Source organism: Nanorana parkeri, unplaced genomic scaffold, assembly GCF_000935625.1.
Source record: "Nanorana parkeri isolate BGI_ZX_2015 unplaced genomic scaffold, ASM93562v1 scaffold106, whole genome shotgun sequence".
In the NCBI taxonomy this organism is placed as follows: Eukaryota; Metazoa; Chordata; class Amphibia; order Anura; family Dicroglossidae; genus Nanorana; species Nanorana parkeri.
Window position 1 is genome coordinate 1,452,948 of NW_017306374.1, and position 13,325 is coordinate 1,466,272.

The window sequence follows — 13,325 nt, forward strand, 5'->3', positions numbered from 1 at the left end:
TCTGCCTGTCCAAGATAGGCAGATCGTACGTTTTTTTAATCCCTGTACAACCATCGCAAGACTAAAGTCTTGCGATGGTTGTAGAGTGTATGGCCACCTTAGAATTAGATATTTCCACTCCTTAGAAGTGGCTTGGAAACAGTAAGCAGTTTAAACTAAAATGTCAGGTTATAATGAGCAATATATTTCCATTTCCACAATCCTAAATAATACAATTGAACATCCCCATGAAGCAATCCTTTAAACTATAGCCAGAAAGTATTTCCTAACATGTAGATGCTAAAGTGCCAGCCACGTGTGTTAACCGCATTAACAGGCGTGTGCATTTCCAGCATTGGTTCATGCTTATTAACAAGCTATTGCGCAATATGCCTACGCATGTACGCACGCAATTCGGGCATGTTTTTGCATGGCGTGTTCGTGGCATGTTTGGCAGGTTAATAAATCAGGCCCACGGAGTCATTAATGAGGTAACCTGCCCCGTGTCTTGACATAATATTTATTCTATTCCTCCGCTAGTTAACTCGGGTATGTTCGTGTTAACAATGGCTGAGTGATGTGTAAAACTAATTAATAATTGTTAGATGGCTGTCAGCAAAGTGATAAAGCCTGTTAGCCATTAACAGCTGGTTAGTAAACAAAAAATATTAAAGATATTTTTCTTTAACAGATTTTGTCTTCATTCCTTCGAGTGTCATGGAGAACACCACTGAAGCTCCATACAGCGGTCCTCAATATGCCACGTTTGGGATTCCAGATATAATTGTGGTTGTGCTTTATTTTGTTTTTGTCCTTGTCGTTGGAATATGGGTAAGTCCAGTGGCATGCATTTCTTCTCTACTAATGTACTTCTTGTTAATACCGCACTAGGTTCTCCACCGATAATCCAAGAACATAGTGATAGGTTAATCAGCTGTGCTATTACTGTATGTGTGTATTAGTAGACCACAAGATGCTTGTGGGAAAGGGATGTATGGGAATAGTTACAGGGCCTATGCGTGCCTTTCTGCATCAAGAACACCTAAAACCACTGAGAGTCTGATGGTCACAGGCATGACTTCCAGAGGCATAATGGGGTTTGTAGATTTAGAGCACCTGGTGCCATGGTTGCCTACCACTGGTTTATAACATACACATATGGCGTTTCACTATTACATCTACCAGCAAGAATTAAAAAGCAAAAAATTATTGGTTAAGCCCACAAGTCTTTTTATCACTGCTAGTTTTCCTTCATACTGGCTTTTCAACTTAACAAACTGAATTGGGGTTAGATAAAATATTTTATAGCTTGCATTTTTTATTTTTTTGGGACATTTTGGATAAGGTATGGAAGGAATGAACCTTTATTGATTTTTGATTGCTGTGTCCCAGTTTGAGGGATTTCCACTACCTTCTTTTACTTGATAGGTGTTAAGCTCACCGCACATATTAGAATCTGGCTGTGCAACGTCCTTTAGATCAGCGGTCTCCAGCGGTCCATGAGAAAATATTGGTGGTCCCTGGGCCCCTCTGATGCCGTGCAGGCTGGGCCATCATTGAAGCGGCATGGAGTCTCCGGGGCCCCCTCTCACTGACTCAAGCAGCGGCTGTCACAAGGAATGCGCGGCTCTCAGTACAGTGCAGGCTTTGCAGGAGGCGGGGGCATCTAATCATTGCCCGGACTGAGCAGGCTGCGGGACATAGGGAAAAGTGGGAAGAAGCCAGGTAGTAGTGGCTCAGTGTGGGGGAAGGGGAGACACGGGGGTGGTTGGGGGCAGTAAATTATGAGTTTAGTGGTCCATGAGGTTCGAAAGGTTGGCGACCGCTGCTTTAGATCTCTGAAGAATATGTAGTGCATGTGCCTGCTGTATTGTACACAAATTGATTAGATAGTTTAGGTAGATCCTTGTATTAGATATTGAATTGCTGTTGATCTGTCCATTAGATAGATTTCCCCAAACCAGGTTTTGCAGCATGTTGTTTTTTGTTTTTTTTCCAATTGTGTGACAGGGTTGCTTTGCAATGCATATGCCCTTCCAGGCATTGCTATAGCTTTGAGATGCATGTGTTCTTCCAAACATAGCTGTAGTTTTGAGATGCATGTGTCCTTCAAGGCATTCCTGTAGCTTTGAGATGGATACATTATTCCAGGCATTGCTGTAGCTGTGAGATCCATGCGCCCTTCCGAGCATTGCTGTAGTGTATAAGTCCACCCAACCTTCCATTGTTGGCAATCTGCATAACTTAGAACCCTTTTTTTCCTAATTTGTACTGCAGGGAAGGTATTTCCAAACACACACATTGTAGCTTTGCGGTCTCTCATTTACAGAAAGCCAGCTAATGTGTGTGAGTGGCATTACTAACTAGTTCCTTAAGGCCATCAAGCAGATTCAAGCTAAAAGTATTAATCTGATTTTCGTTACCTGAAGGCAGATGAGATGCTACAGTGTTAATCCATAAATAGGGCCACATCAACCACAGCGGGTCCATTCTTCTTGCTCCTTTTAAAGACCCCAAACATGTTAAAATTGCACAAAAATAAGCAAATGTATGGCATGTTCTATATGCCTTGTTATGTGTCTTGTTATAGTATTAAAGAATAAAAACAGTGAAAGATAACTTAAAATATTTTTCTTTTGTAGTCCTCTGTCCGATCAAGCAGGGGGACAGTAGGAGGTTATTTCTTAGCCGGAAGAACCATGACGTGGTGGCCTGTAAGTATACATGTTAGGATTTCTTTTAAAGAGTTGTAGACAGTAGGGATGCTCAGATATAAAGTAACGTACTTGGTACAAGTACTGATACTTTTCCAGCTACTAGACTAGAGATTATCGGCACTGGTATCTGAACATCACTAGATCACTCAGGCTTTTGTTCACATCACAACTGCCTCAACATTTTTTCACTCATACTTTTGTACAAATCTTGATTAATGTTGATCTTTAAGTTATTTTATATAAAACAATTTGTTATCCAGATTTACTAGACATTCAAAACATGGTCCTTCTGACAACTCTGATTTTGTACTGCGGGCTTATTTTGGATATGCTTGAAGAGTAAATTCTACTAATTGATCTCTTTTGTTTGTCCATTTTGGTCTGTTAAATATACCTTTTTGAAAGTGTTTTATTATATCTGTTCGATAAAGGCAAAAAAAAAAATCTTGTCAGCCGATAACGTCCTGAGCCTGTGCTGCACTCAAATCAATTAAATTGTTTTTAACTACTGTTCTGGAGTCCTGCCCTAGGATGTCAAAACCGCTTCTACTTAGGTACAGTTAGTGCCACCCTAGTGTAGGAAGTGTGCTGGGCAGGGATTTAAGTTGAAAATTTCACTTTTTGTGATGGGGTACAGTCTACAAAGGTTGGTTATTGCTAGCAATTAGGGACTTGATTTGTGATTTGTAAACTTTTAGTACATTGGCAAATATCAAAGTTCAGAGGCAAGGAAGTGTTTTGCTTTGGACTACAAATCCCAAAGATCAGCCCTAAATGTAAAGCTTATCCCAAGGATGAGCCCAAATGTAAAGCTTGGCAAACCTTTATATTTGTTTGGTTCTGCAGTAAAGCTCAAGGAAACTGATCCCCAGTAACTTTTAAAACACCTTACTTGGCAAAAATGCTGCGTGCACAGACTTAGTTACAGGAAAAGTTTAAAAAAAACAAGCATACAGGCTGCAACAAACAAACATACACATGCATCTATTACACTATCCTTTCTAGTGCATGGAATAGTTTCTACGAGAGGAAACACTAAAGGTACTTACTTTCCAATTGCAAATTCCTTCTTCGAACAGCATTTAGTGGCAATGAAGCGTTCTCCGAAAAATGGCTTCTGGTTCCAGTCTCTCTCAAAGCCCTTTGTTCTCAGTTTTGTCCTCCTTAGTCAAATTTCGGTCCACAGTTGTTTACCTTCAAACAAACATTTGCTTGGCTGAGTAGACCAAGTGTCTCCTTTGCAAATTTCCAGTGTGTGCTGAAAATTTCATTAGAAGATAGATAGATAGATAGATAGATAGATAGATAGATAGATAGATAGATAGATAGATAGATAGATAGATATACACACACATGTGCAACACAGGAAGGCAAACTGCAAAACTACATAATGATTCACTTATCTCTATTAATTGACATTGGAAATCATGGCATGCTTCTTAGGTTCTTACAGGCATCATTCAAAATTTGAAATAGATCTTGTAAAAGCTTAAGTGTATGAGACAGAAATACATACATAAAAAATAATAGAACCGTAATCCCCAAACCATGTACTTTCAGTAGAATTAATTTCTAAAAGCTCCCTCCCCCAAGTCATGCGGTCCTTACTGCAGTCCTTACGCCACTTCTTACTTTTGAAGAAGCTTCCGAAGTCTCCCAGTTGGGATCTTCTCTTCTGCTCATGGGTGCTGCTATCTCTATTCATTTAAATGGAAACGTAATCCAACATTGGGATGGATAATAGACAGCTTTTCAATATGAATGGAAATTCTTCAGCTGGGAGACTCACAGTTAATAGGCCATTAGGCTCAGTGAGGGACAGAGAGTGAACAGCTTGGAGCAAAATGGACCGGTTATTACCTGAGCAATGTTCTTTTTTAAGACATTTCAGTTGTTTATCACTGGCTTAGGAATTTAGCAATGCCTTCATCTTGAGTATATTTGCGACAGAGGACTTTGCTAAGGCATGCTTAATAAAAAATGTTCTAGTTTTTCAAACATTTGACTTCACAAATCAGATTCCACAGTGAGTAAGTAGTCTGTACAGGTCAAACTCTAAAAAAAGACATATTACCCAGTTAACAGTTCCCTGGTCACTCTATCACTTCGTTTGATTAATAAATGATCACATTTACTATTTAACATTTAAAGAAGGAATACAGTTGTTGGTAATGTTTTAAAACAGGTACATTCTGAATACAAGATGTCTGTGAAGTTTTTAACCTCCACATGTCATGGTATAACTTTTTAGTAATTAGTCACAATTAGCTGTTCTTGATCCATAACGTTGAAGATGTTTCACCACTAGATCCAATAGGCTTCCTTAGTTCTAGTTAGGAATGCGCCCAATCCGATACTAGGTGCCGATACCGAGTATTTGGGTGAGTACTCGTACTTGCCCAAATGCTCCCGATGCCTATCTCAATACCAGAACTTCCGGTATCAGGATGCTGGGCGGCGATTCCTTACATGCTGGCTGGCTTCCTGATTAGAAGCTGGCCAATCAGGAAGCCAGGGGGTGAGTCATTACCTACCCCCTGGCTTCCTGATTGGCCAGAAAGCCGTCTCCATGCTTCCTCGTCACCTGGTGACAAGGGAGCATGGAGACGGCTTCCCGGCTAAAGCGGGAAGCCAGAATTCCGGGTATCGGTATTCCGTATCTCTGAGTACCGGAAAAAAAATATGGGTACTCGTACTCAATACCGAAAAACCTGTATCTGTGCATTCCTCATTCTAATAAGTGTCAGGAACATACCCCAGCATTTAAAGCCACACAGGTAGCTCAGTCACCTTAATCCAATTACCATGGAATGTGTCACAGGAGATGTTGATCTTCCAAGAACATGAAGGGAGGTGTGAATGTTTGTGAAACAACAGTGTTCTAATTCCAGTTATCATGGTGCCACACAGTCTGGGACACACTTTCATTGTTTTAATTGTAAAGTGTTATAATAATAATAATAATGATGAACATTTGTTGACAATGTGTTTTTAATATAATTTCATAAACCACGTGTATGTTAGACATGCACCACATTCTGTGAGAAAGTTGTGCATTTGCCCATGTAAAAATGATCCCAACCCGCGTATTCTTCCACCATGCTCCCACACGGATTCATTGCTCCACCGAAGCCCTCACTAAATATCTGGTGATTCAATAAAAACATTGTCAAGTACAAACCTTCCACATCATGTTACAATTGTTAATTATAAAATGATATTGCTATTAATATTCTCATTTTGCAGATTGGAGCATCACTGATGTCAAGCAATGTTGGGAGTGGCCTCTTTGTTGGGATGGCAGGGTCAGGGGCTGCAGGAGGGATAGCAGTTGGTGGCTTTGAATGGAACGTAAGTCTGTATTCTGTTACGTGCAAATAAGTGTAATCTGACCTTATTTCAGTGCATTTTCCTATACATATTATACTTTAGACAGCATTAAGATTCAGATAAATAAGCTTAATTCAAAACGCTTTACACAAAGATAAGAATCATGATTTTTAGCCGTGTCTGAACTCAACCTAAATAAAGTTTGATAACACTTTATAAAGTAATTCAAAAGACTGAACCATTGTTTGTTACAATTGGCCTTTGAAGAGCATTGAAGTATTTAGCATTGCAAGCAACCCTGCAATTACCACTCAACACTCTTGGCCTCCCTTTGCCTACTTATGGCCAACATAAGGTGTCCTGTAGATAGCTGGAAAGTTTATTCCCTGCAGTAATTTTGTGGCTTTGCCCCGGTTACCTATCAGTTTAATGTGTCTGTACTACTAGCTCAGTGGGCTTTCTGTGTAGTAAGTAGGGTTTTAGTGTGTAGTGCATTGACAAATGCAAGTATTTAAAATGTTTCGTTAAACTGCTGTTTCTCTGGTGTCTTAGTTAAAATGTTATAGAAGTTAGGAATATACATATATAGTTGTGAACATCATTAGTGTTCAGATTTGAGAACGAATAGAATAGTAAATTCAAGAGTATGTAAAATGTCAATAGAAATTTGACCAGAGAGCATCTTCGATAGGAAAATAATAAGTCTTTTTTTAAACCTCATTGGAGCTCATGAGGGAGCTTATTAAAGAATAATGATTTAAAACTGGACTGGAATTTTAGCATGGGGCACCCTCCCAAAGGTGCACACTGAGGACTTATACATGAGGAGTTATACAAATTAGTTTACTGAATTAAAAAATCTGTGCGTTGGGTGGATTGCTTCATGTTATAGCTAACTGCCTTCGTCAGTAAGAGTGAGATGGACTGTTTCTTTAACACCGATTTCTCATTCCTATTTAAGGCTTCCTGGGTGCTGGTAGCCCTTGGATGGGTCTTTGTTCCAGTTTACATTGCTGCTGGAGTGGTCACCATGCCTGAGTACTTGAAAAAGCGATTTGGTGGTAAACGGATTCGTATCTACATGTCTCTTCTTTCCCTGCTCCTCTACATCTTCACCAAAATTTCGGTACGTTTACCCTAGAGTCATAGGAAAGGTAAAGGCCGCTTGACCTTGATCATTAAAATTAGCAAAAATATAAATTTGGATTTGTTTGAAAGTAAATGCTTTTTGCAAATATAAGAACTTTAGGAAAGCCAAACAGAATAAGTATAGTGCATCAAAAGCCAAAACTTATATTTCTGGTTTTGAATAGAGGGGCAATAAAGCCTATCTCAGGTTTTTATTACTGTCTATGTGCCCGATAGGATGACTCACCCACCTTATCTGTCTCGCTGATAATGGTGACAGTGATACTCCAGAGGAACAGAGAGAGAGGGAAAATATCTTCCATTGGGAACACATGATGTAGTGACGGCTGCTTTAGAAGTGATTTTCCTTTCACTTCCGGTTTTGTCGCTGTCTGGAATTTCCACATTGACACATTGATGTGTGAATGGTAAAGTATCTCCAATTAGGGCCACCAGCCTAGTATATCTTATTAATACAGATGCTCCTCGGGTTGCAATCAATCGAGTTCCAAACTTTCGCATTTATAATTGTGTTTACTGTACAGTAAGCTCCCAGTTATTCGGCACCCACGGGATTGGTAGGTGCCAGATAATTGTAGTTTCTGGTTGCTTGGGATTTAATAGTAACTCTCAAGCAATCATACCCGAGGCACTCCGCTTCCCAATTCACCTGTCGGCTAGCTTCCACAGCCGGCAAGTGAATGTAAACAGCCGAAAGCAATAGCCAGCCTGCTATTGGCTATTGCAATAGCAGGCTGGCTATTGCACTCACCCACCGAGCAGAGGAGCAGACCAGAGAGAGAGAACTTTCTCTCAGGTCCATTCCTCCTCTTAGTGATAACAGCTAGAGCAGGGGCATAACTAGAAACCACATGGCCCCATAGCAAAAGTTTTATGGGGCCCCCTTCCCAAAAAAATGCAATTGAACACCCCCCACTAATGTTGCCACCCCACAATGTTTATATTTGCTGCATACAGTTTCTAATAAATCTCAATGGAAATATTTTAAAATCATTTTTCAAGCGGAATCTTCAGAGCAGTAACGTCATCCTACCGGAGTCCATAGCAATAATAGGCATTGTTGTTCCTGAAAGAGTTACTGCCTACAAGCTGTGCTGACTGGCACATTTGCCAGAGCTTTGTGGTCATGAAACCATTAAAAATAAAGATTCAAATAAGTATTTTAATTGAGATTAGAAACTGTATGCAGCAAAAATAAGAGCTGTGGGGAGGCAATGGTTAAAAAGGTGAGTTATTTTACTGCCTTGCGCTCTACTTTAACACTGCCACCAATGAAGCTAGGGAAAGGTGTATAATTACATGTGTAATTTAACTCCCCCTCCCCCCTTTGCAATTTGAAATAGCCAATAGCGTTCTGGCTATTGCTCCCCATTGTGTACTGTCTGCTGCCAATTGCGGCAGTACAGTACACTACACACTCCTCAGTTTTCAATACAATTGGGTTACGAACAGTTTATCAGAATGTAACCTCATTGTAAACCGAGGAGTGTCTGTACTGACCCAGGGTATAAATGCTGTTGAATGTCCCTTAGCGTCCTCACATCTAATACAAGTCAATGGACCTGCATTAGACATGATTATGTCAGCAGTCCTTAGCCTGCCAGAGTCCAGGGGAGAAGAAGCTTCAGGGACCAGTCTAGCAGCCAGACAGACCCTAGACAAAAAAAGTACTTAACGCTTTCAGTGCCGGGGGCAGTCCCACTGCAAGAGTGAGTTTTTTTTATAATTTCAGAAGTTCTTCTTTGAAGCTGAACTCCAGGAAGATATTGAAAGCACTACTCAATGCACCTCTGTAATCATTAATACAGCATTAAATGTATTTTTTTCACTTAAAGAAATGTAAGTACCTGAATCTGACTTGCTATCAGTTTCTTGTAGTCCTTGTGCAGCAGAGCTCAAAATGGGAGAGGAAGAAGCAGCATTAGGGGCCAATCGGTTGTATTGCAGTGCAAAGAACAAGCTGACAGAAGGAGGAAGCAGTGTGACGGAATGATGAACTCATAAATGTGCTGCTTCTGCATATATTGTCTAGTCACAGACTGGAGGTGGGGATGATACCTGTAAGTGAACGTGAAATTGCAGTAGACAGGGGCGTCCTGAGGCCGGGTGTCACCCAGAGCGGAGAGCAGGTAGCACCCCACCGTGACGTCATTGTGCATGCGCGGCCGTCTTATTGACGCCTGCCAGCGGCCATTTTGGTGATGGACGACGGAAGAGAGAGGAGGGGACATTCACCCGGCGGGATGAGGTATGTCGCCTCCTCTCTCCTGACACTGTCGGGCTCTTCTTGGTCCATGACCGAGTGCCCGACTTTTTAGAGGGGGTGACACCAAAATGAGTCATTTTGGTGTCACCCCTCCAATGGTGTCACCTGGGTGTGGGCCGCACCCCCCTTGTGACGCCACTAACAACTATCAAGTCTCCTTGTGCTATATTGCGGAGCTGTGAAAATCCTAGGACTGAATGCACAGAAATACAGCAGCTTAGGCAGTTGTATTATTGAGCTGCTTGTCTGGAGTTCAGCTTTAACTGAATTTTTTGTGTTTATTTCATGTTTTTTTTGTTCTGTTTCAGACAGACATTTACTCGGGAGCCCTCTTCATCCAGGTGTCACTGGGATGGAATATTTACCTGTCCACAGTCTTACTGCTGGTTGTGACAGCAATTTACACTGTTGCTGGTAACTATCAGCATTATCTTCTTATGATCGCAGCACGGTGTTCTAGGGTGAACTTTGGCAAAAGGAATAAACAGGAATAGGAATGTGAATGTGAAATATAGTGGCCACTTAACTAACCGATGTGTTGACAAACATTAGGATTTTTCCAGTCTGGCAATGCTCCGTGGGTTTCGGCTTACTTAATAGACCCAAAGTGACTAAATAAGAGAAATTCATTGTTATGGTTTATATATACAGGTGAAACTCGAATAATTAGAATATCGTGCAAAAGTTCAATTATTTTACTAATGCAACTTAAAAGGTGAAACTAATATATGAGATAAGACTCATTACATGGAAAGCAAGATAGTTCAAGCCGTGATTTGTCATAATTGTGATTATGGCTTACAGCTCATGAAAACCCCAAATCCACAATCTCAGAAAATTAGAATATTACATGCAATCAATAAAACAAGGATTGTAAATAGAACAATATCGGACCTCTGAAAAGTATAAGCATGCATATGTACTCAGTACTTGGTTTGGGCCCCTTTTGCAGCAATTACTGCCTCAATGCGGCGTGGCATGGAAGCTATCAGCCTGTGGCACTGCTGAGGTGTTATGGAAGACCAGGATGCTTCAATAGCGGCCGTCAGCTCTTCTGCATTGTTCGGTCTCATGTGTCTCATCTTTCTCTTAGCAATGCCCCATAGATTCTCTATGTGGTTCAGGTCAGGCGAGTTTGCTGGCCAATCAAGCACAGTAATCCCACGGTCATCGAACCAGGTTTTGGTGCTTTAGGCAGTGTGGGCAGGGGCCAAGTCCTGCTGGAAAATGAATTCAGCATACCCATAGAGCTCGTCTAAGGAAGGAAGCATGAAGTGCTCCAAAATCTCCTGGTAGACGGCTGCGTTGACCCTGGACTTAATGAAGCACAGTGGACCAACAGCAGCAGATGACATGGCTCCCAAAATCAACACAGACTGTGGAAACTTCACACTGGACTTCAAGCATCTTGCAGTGTGTGCCTCTCCATTCTTCCTCTATACTCTGGGTCCTTGGTTTCCAAATGGGATGCAAAATTTGCTCTCATTAGAAAAGAGAACTTTGGATCACTGAGCAACAGACCAGGTCTGTTTTTCTTTAGCCCAGATAAGACGCTTCTGACGTTGTTTGTTGTTCAGGAGTGGCTTGACAAGAGGAATACCACATTTGAAGCCCATGTCCAGGATCCGTCTGTGTGTGGTGCCTCTTGATGCACTGACTCCAGCCTCAGTCCACTCCTTGTGAAAGTCCCCAACACTTTTGAATGGCCTTTTCCTGACAATCCTCTCCAGGCTGCGGTCATCCCTGCTGCTTGTGCACCTTTTTCTTCCACACTTTTCCCTTCCACATAACTTTCTATTAATGTGCTTTGATACAGCACTTTGGGAACATCCAACTTCTTTTGCAATTACCTTTTGAGGCTTTCCCTCCTTATGGAGGGTGTCAATGATGGTTTTCTGCACAACTGTCAGGTCAGCAGTCTTTCCCATGATTGTGATTCCTACTGAACCAGACTGAGAGACCATTTAAAGGCTCAGGAACCCTTTGCAGGTGTTATGGCTTAATTAGCTGATTAGAGTGGGACACTTTGAGCCTAGAATATTGCACCTTTTCACAATATTCTAATTTTCTGAGATTGTGGATTTGGGGTTTTCATGAGCTGTAAGCCATAATCATCACAATTATGACAAATCACGGCTTGAACTATCTTGCTTTGCATGTAATGAGTCTATCTCATATATTAGTTTCACCTTTTAAGTTGCATTAGTGAAATAAATGAACTTTTGCACGATATTCTAATTATTCGAGTTTCACCTGTACTTTGACATAACAAAGTGATACAGGTTCCATGATTGGATTCCTCCAATACCATACCTAAGTTTAGCCAATCACAGAACTCATGTAATGCACATACACATGTAACTTAAAGATGAGCTAGCAATCCTGATGTGAAGTTACAATCAACTAAATGTGATTTCCGGAGCCATTTTGCCCTAAAGTTTTAAATGAAAGCTTTCAGTGCAATAAACCATACAGGAACAGTTCACCTACTAATCTGTGATTACTGCTGACAGCGATGTGTGCGGCAGCTCAACCTCCCTTATTGATAAGTCCCACTATAGTCCAAAATGCCTCAACTTAGAGCCATTGCTGGTAATGGTCATGCATGTAGAAATATTTTCTTTGGTTCAAAAGGCATATTGGAGTGTGCACATCCTCATTGCGTAGAGGAACACAGGGTAAATGCATTACCTTAATGCTATACATCGACAATAGAAAGCACATTTGCTAAGTATGTCCATTCATCTTTTATAACAGGTGGGCTAACTGCAGTGATCTACACTGACACCCTACAGACAGTCATTATGGTAGTGGGTGCTTTTATTCTTATGTTCATCTGTAAGTATGCTGCTGTTTATTCTATTACTTTTCTACATTATCCCAACATGGCCAACCCTAGTACCAGCATGTGTATCTAAGATTAGAATTTTTTTTTAAACTTATCTGTAATACAAATAAGATGTAATCTCCTTTGAAAAAGTAATTTGAATAATGAAATGTGTCAGTGGAGTGCATCCGTGAGAGTTACAAATACACTAAACGATTATAGTAATGAGAGCCTAAGAGAAACAAGAGTCTAATTAATTTTATTGTTTTAAATGTGTTTATTAAACTGAACACACTATAAGGTTTCTATTTACGTTTTGCATTGGGAAACTATTTATAAAACCATACTTCTTATGGGGCCATACTCCTTATGGGGCCATACTCCTTATGGGGCCATACTCAAACCCATAAAAGATAAAGGGTCATGAAGTGTTGGAGTACTATTTTTCTGTGGTGGAAAGAAGAAATGGTTTCTTTCTGAAACTTTAACCACTGGAGATGCTTATGACGCTGAGTTATGGTTCTCTAGTAGGGATGTATTAAAGAATAGGGAGACATTTTAACCTAAGCACACCTATTCTTTTTGTCCCCTCCATTGGTCAAACAGATCCCATCCTCCCACTCCATAGATGCATATGCCTGCTGCCTCTTGCGTTTGTTGGCATACCACTCTGCAAGTCCTATTACTCCTGGCTGTTCAGTAGAGCCCATTGAAGTCTATAGGGTTCTCCTTCCTGCTGGGAGAAGGCGGTAGATGAGTCCCATTGAAGTCTTTGGGGTTCTACTGTACAGGTCATCTGTGGAGGGGGAATGTGGGACTTGTTAGGTCAGGGGACGGGGTCAAAAGAGTAATCAAGTAGACTTATAATTTAAAGATGGTAAGCGCCTGTCTAATTTGAAGAGTATGGTCCTGAGTAGAAAGCACTTTGAAGTGAATTGTGGAGTTAAGAAGACATCCCGGATTGGTTTATAGACTTTATTTGGCATGATGTACACAGTTGGATTCAACATATATTGTTTATACTTTATTTGGTGTGATACACAAAACGCATAATATA

General features: G+C 40.8%; 1 protein-coding gene across 2 annotated transcripts in view; it reads left to right on the forward strand.

Moving 5' to 3' along the window:
* The first annotated feature begins 683 nt into the window (after positions 1 to 683).
* LOC108784277 (sodium/glucose cotransporter 4-like) overlaps positions 684 to 13,325 on the forward strand; it is a 26,196-nt gene continuing 13,554 nt past the window's right edge. For both annotated transcript variants that reach the window (XM_018553035.1, XM_018553036.1), the window contains exons 1-6: positions 684 to 810; positions 2,622 to 2,693; positions 5,943 to 6,047; positions 6,988 to 7,152; positions 9,750 to 9,855; positions 12,199 to 12,279. In XM_018553035.1, coding sequence (XP_018408537.1) covers positions 697 to 810; positions 2,622 to 2,693; positions 5,943 to 6,047; positions 6,988 to 7,152; positions 9,750 to 9,855; positions 12,199 to 12,279 — 643 coding nt within the window. In that variant the 5' untranslated portion in view covers positions 684 to 696. The remainder of the gene's footprint in view (positions 811 to 2,621; positions 2,694 to 5,942; positions 6,048 to 6,987; positions 7,153 to 9,749; positions 9,856 to 12,198; positions 12,280 to 13,325) is intronic.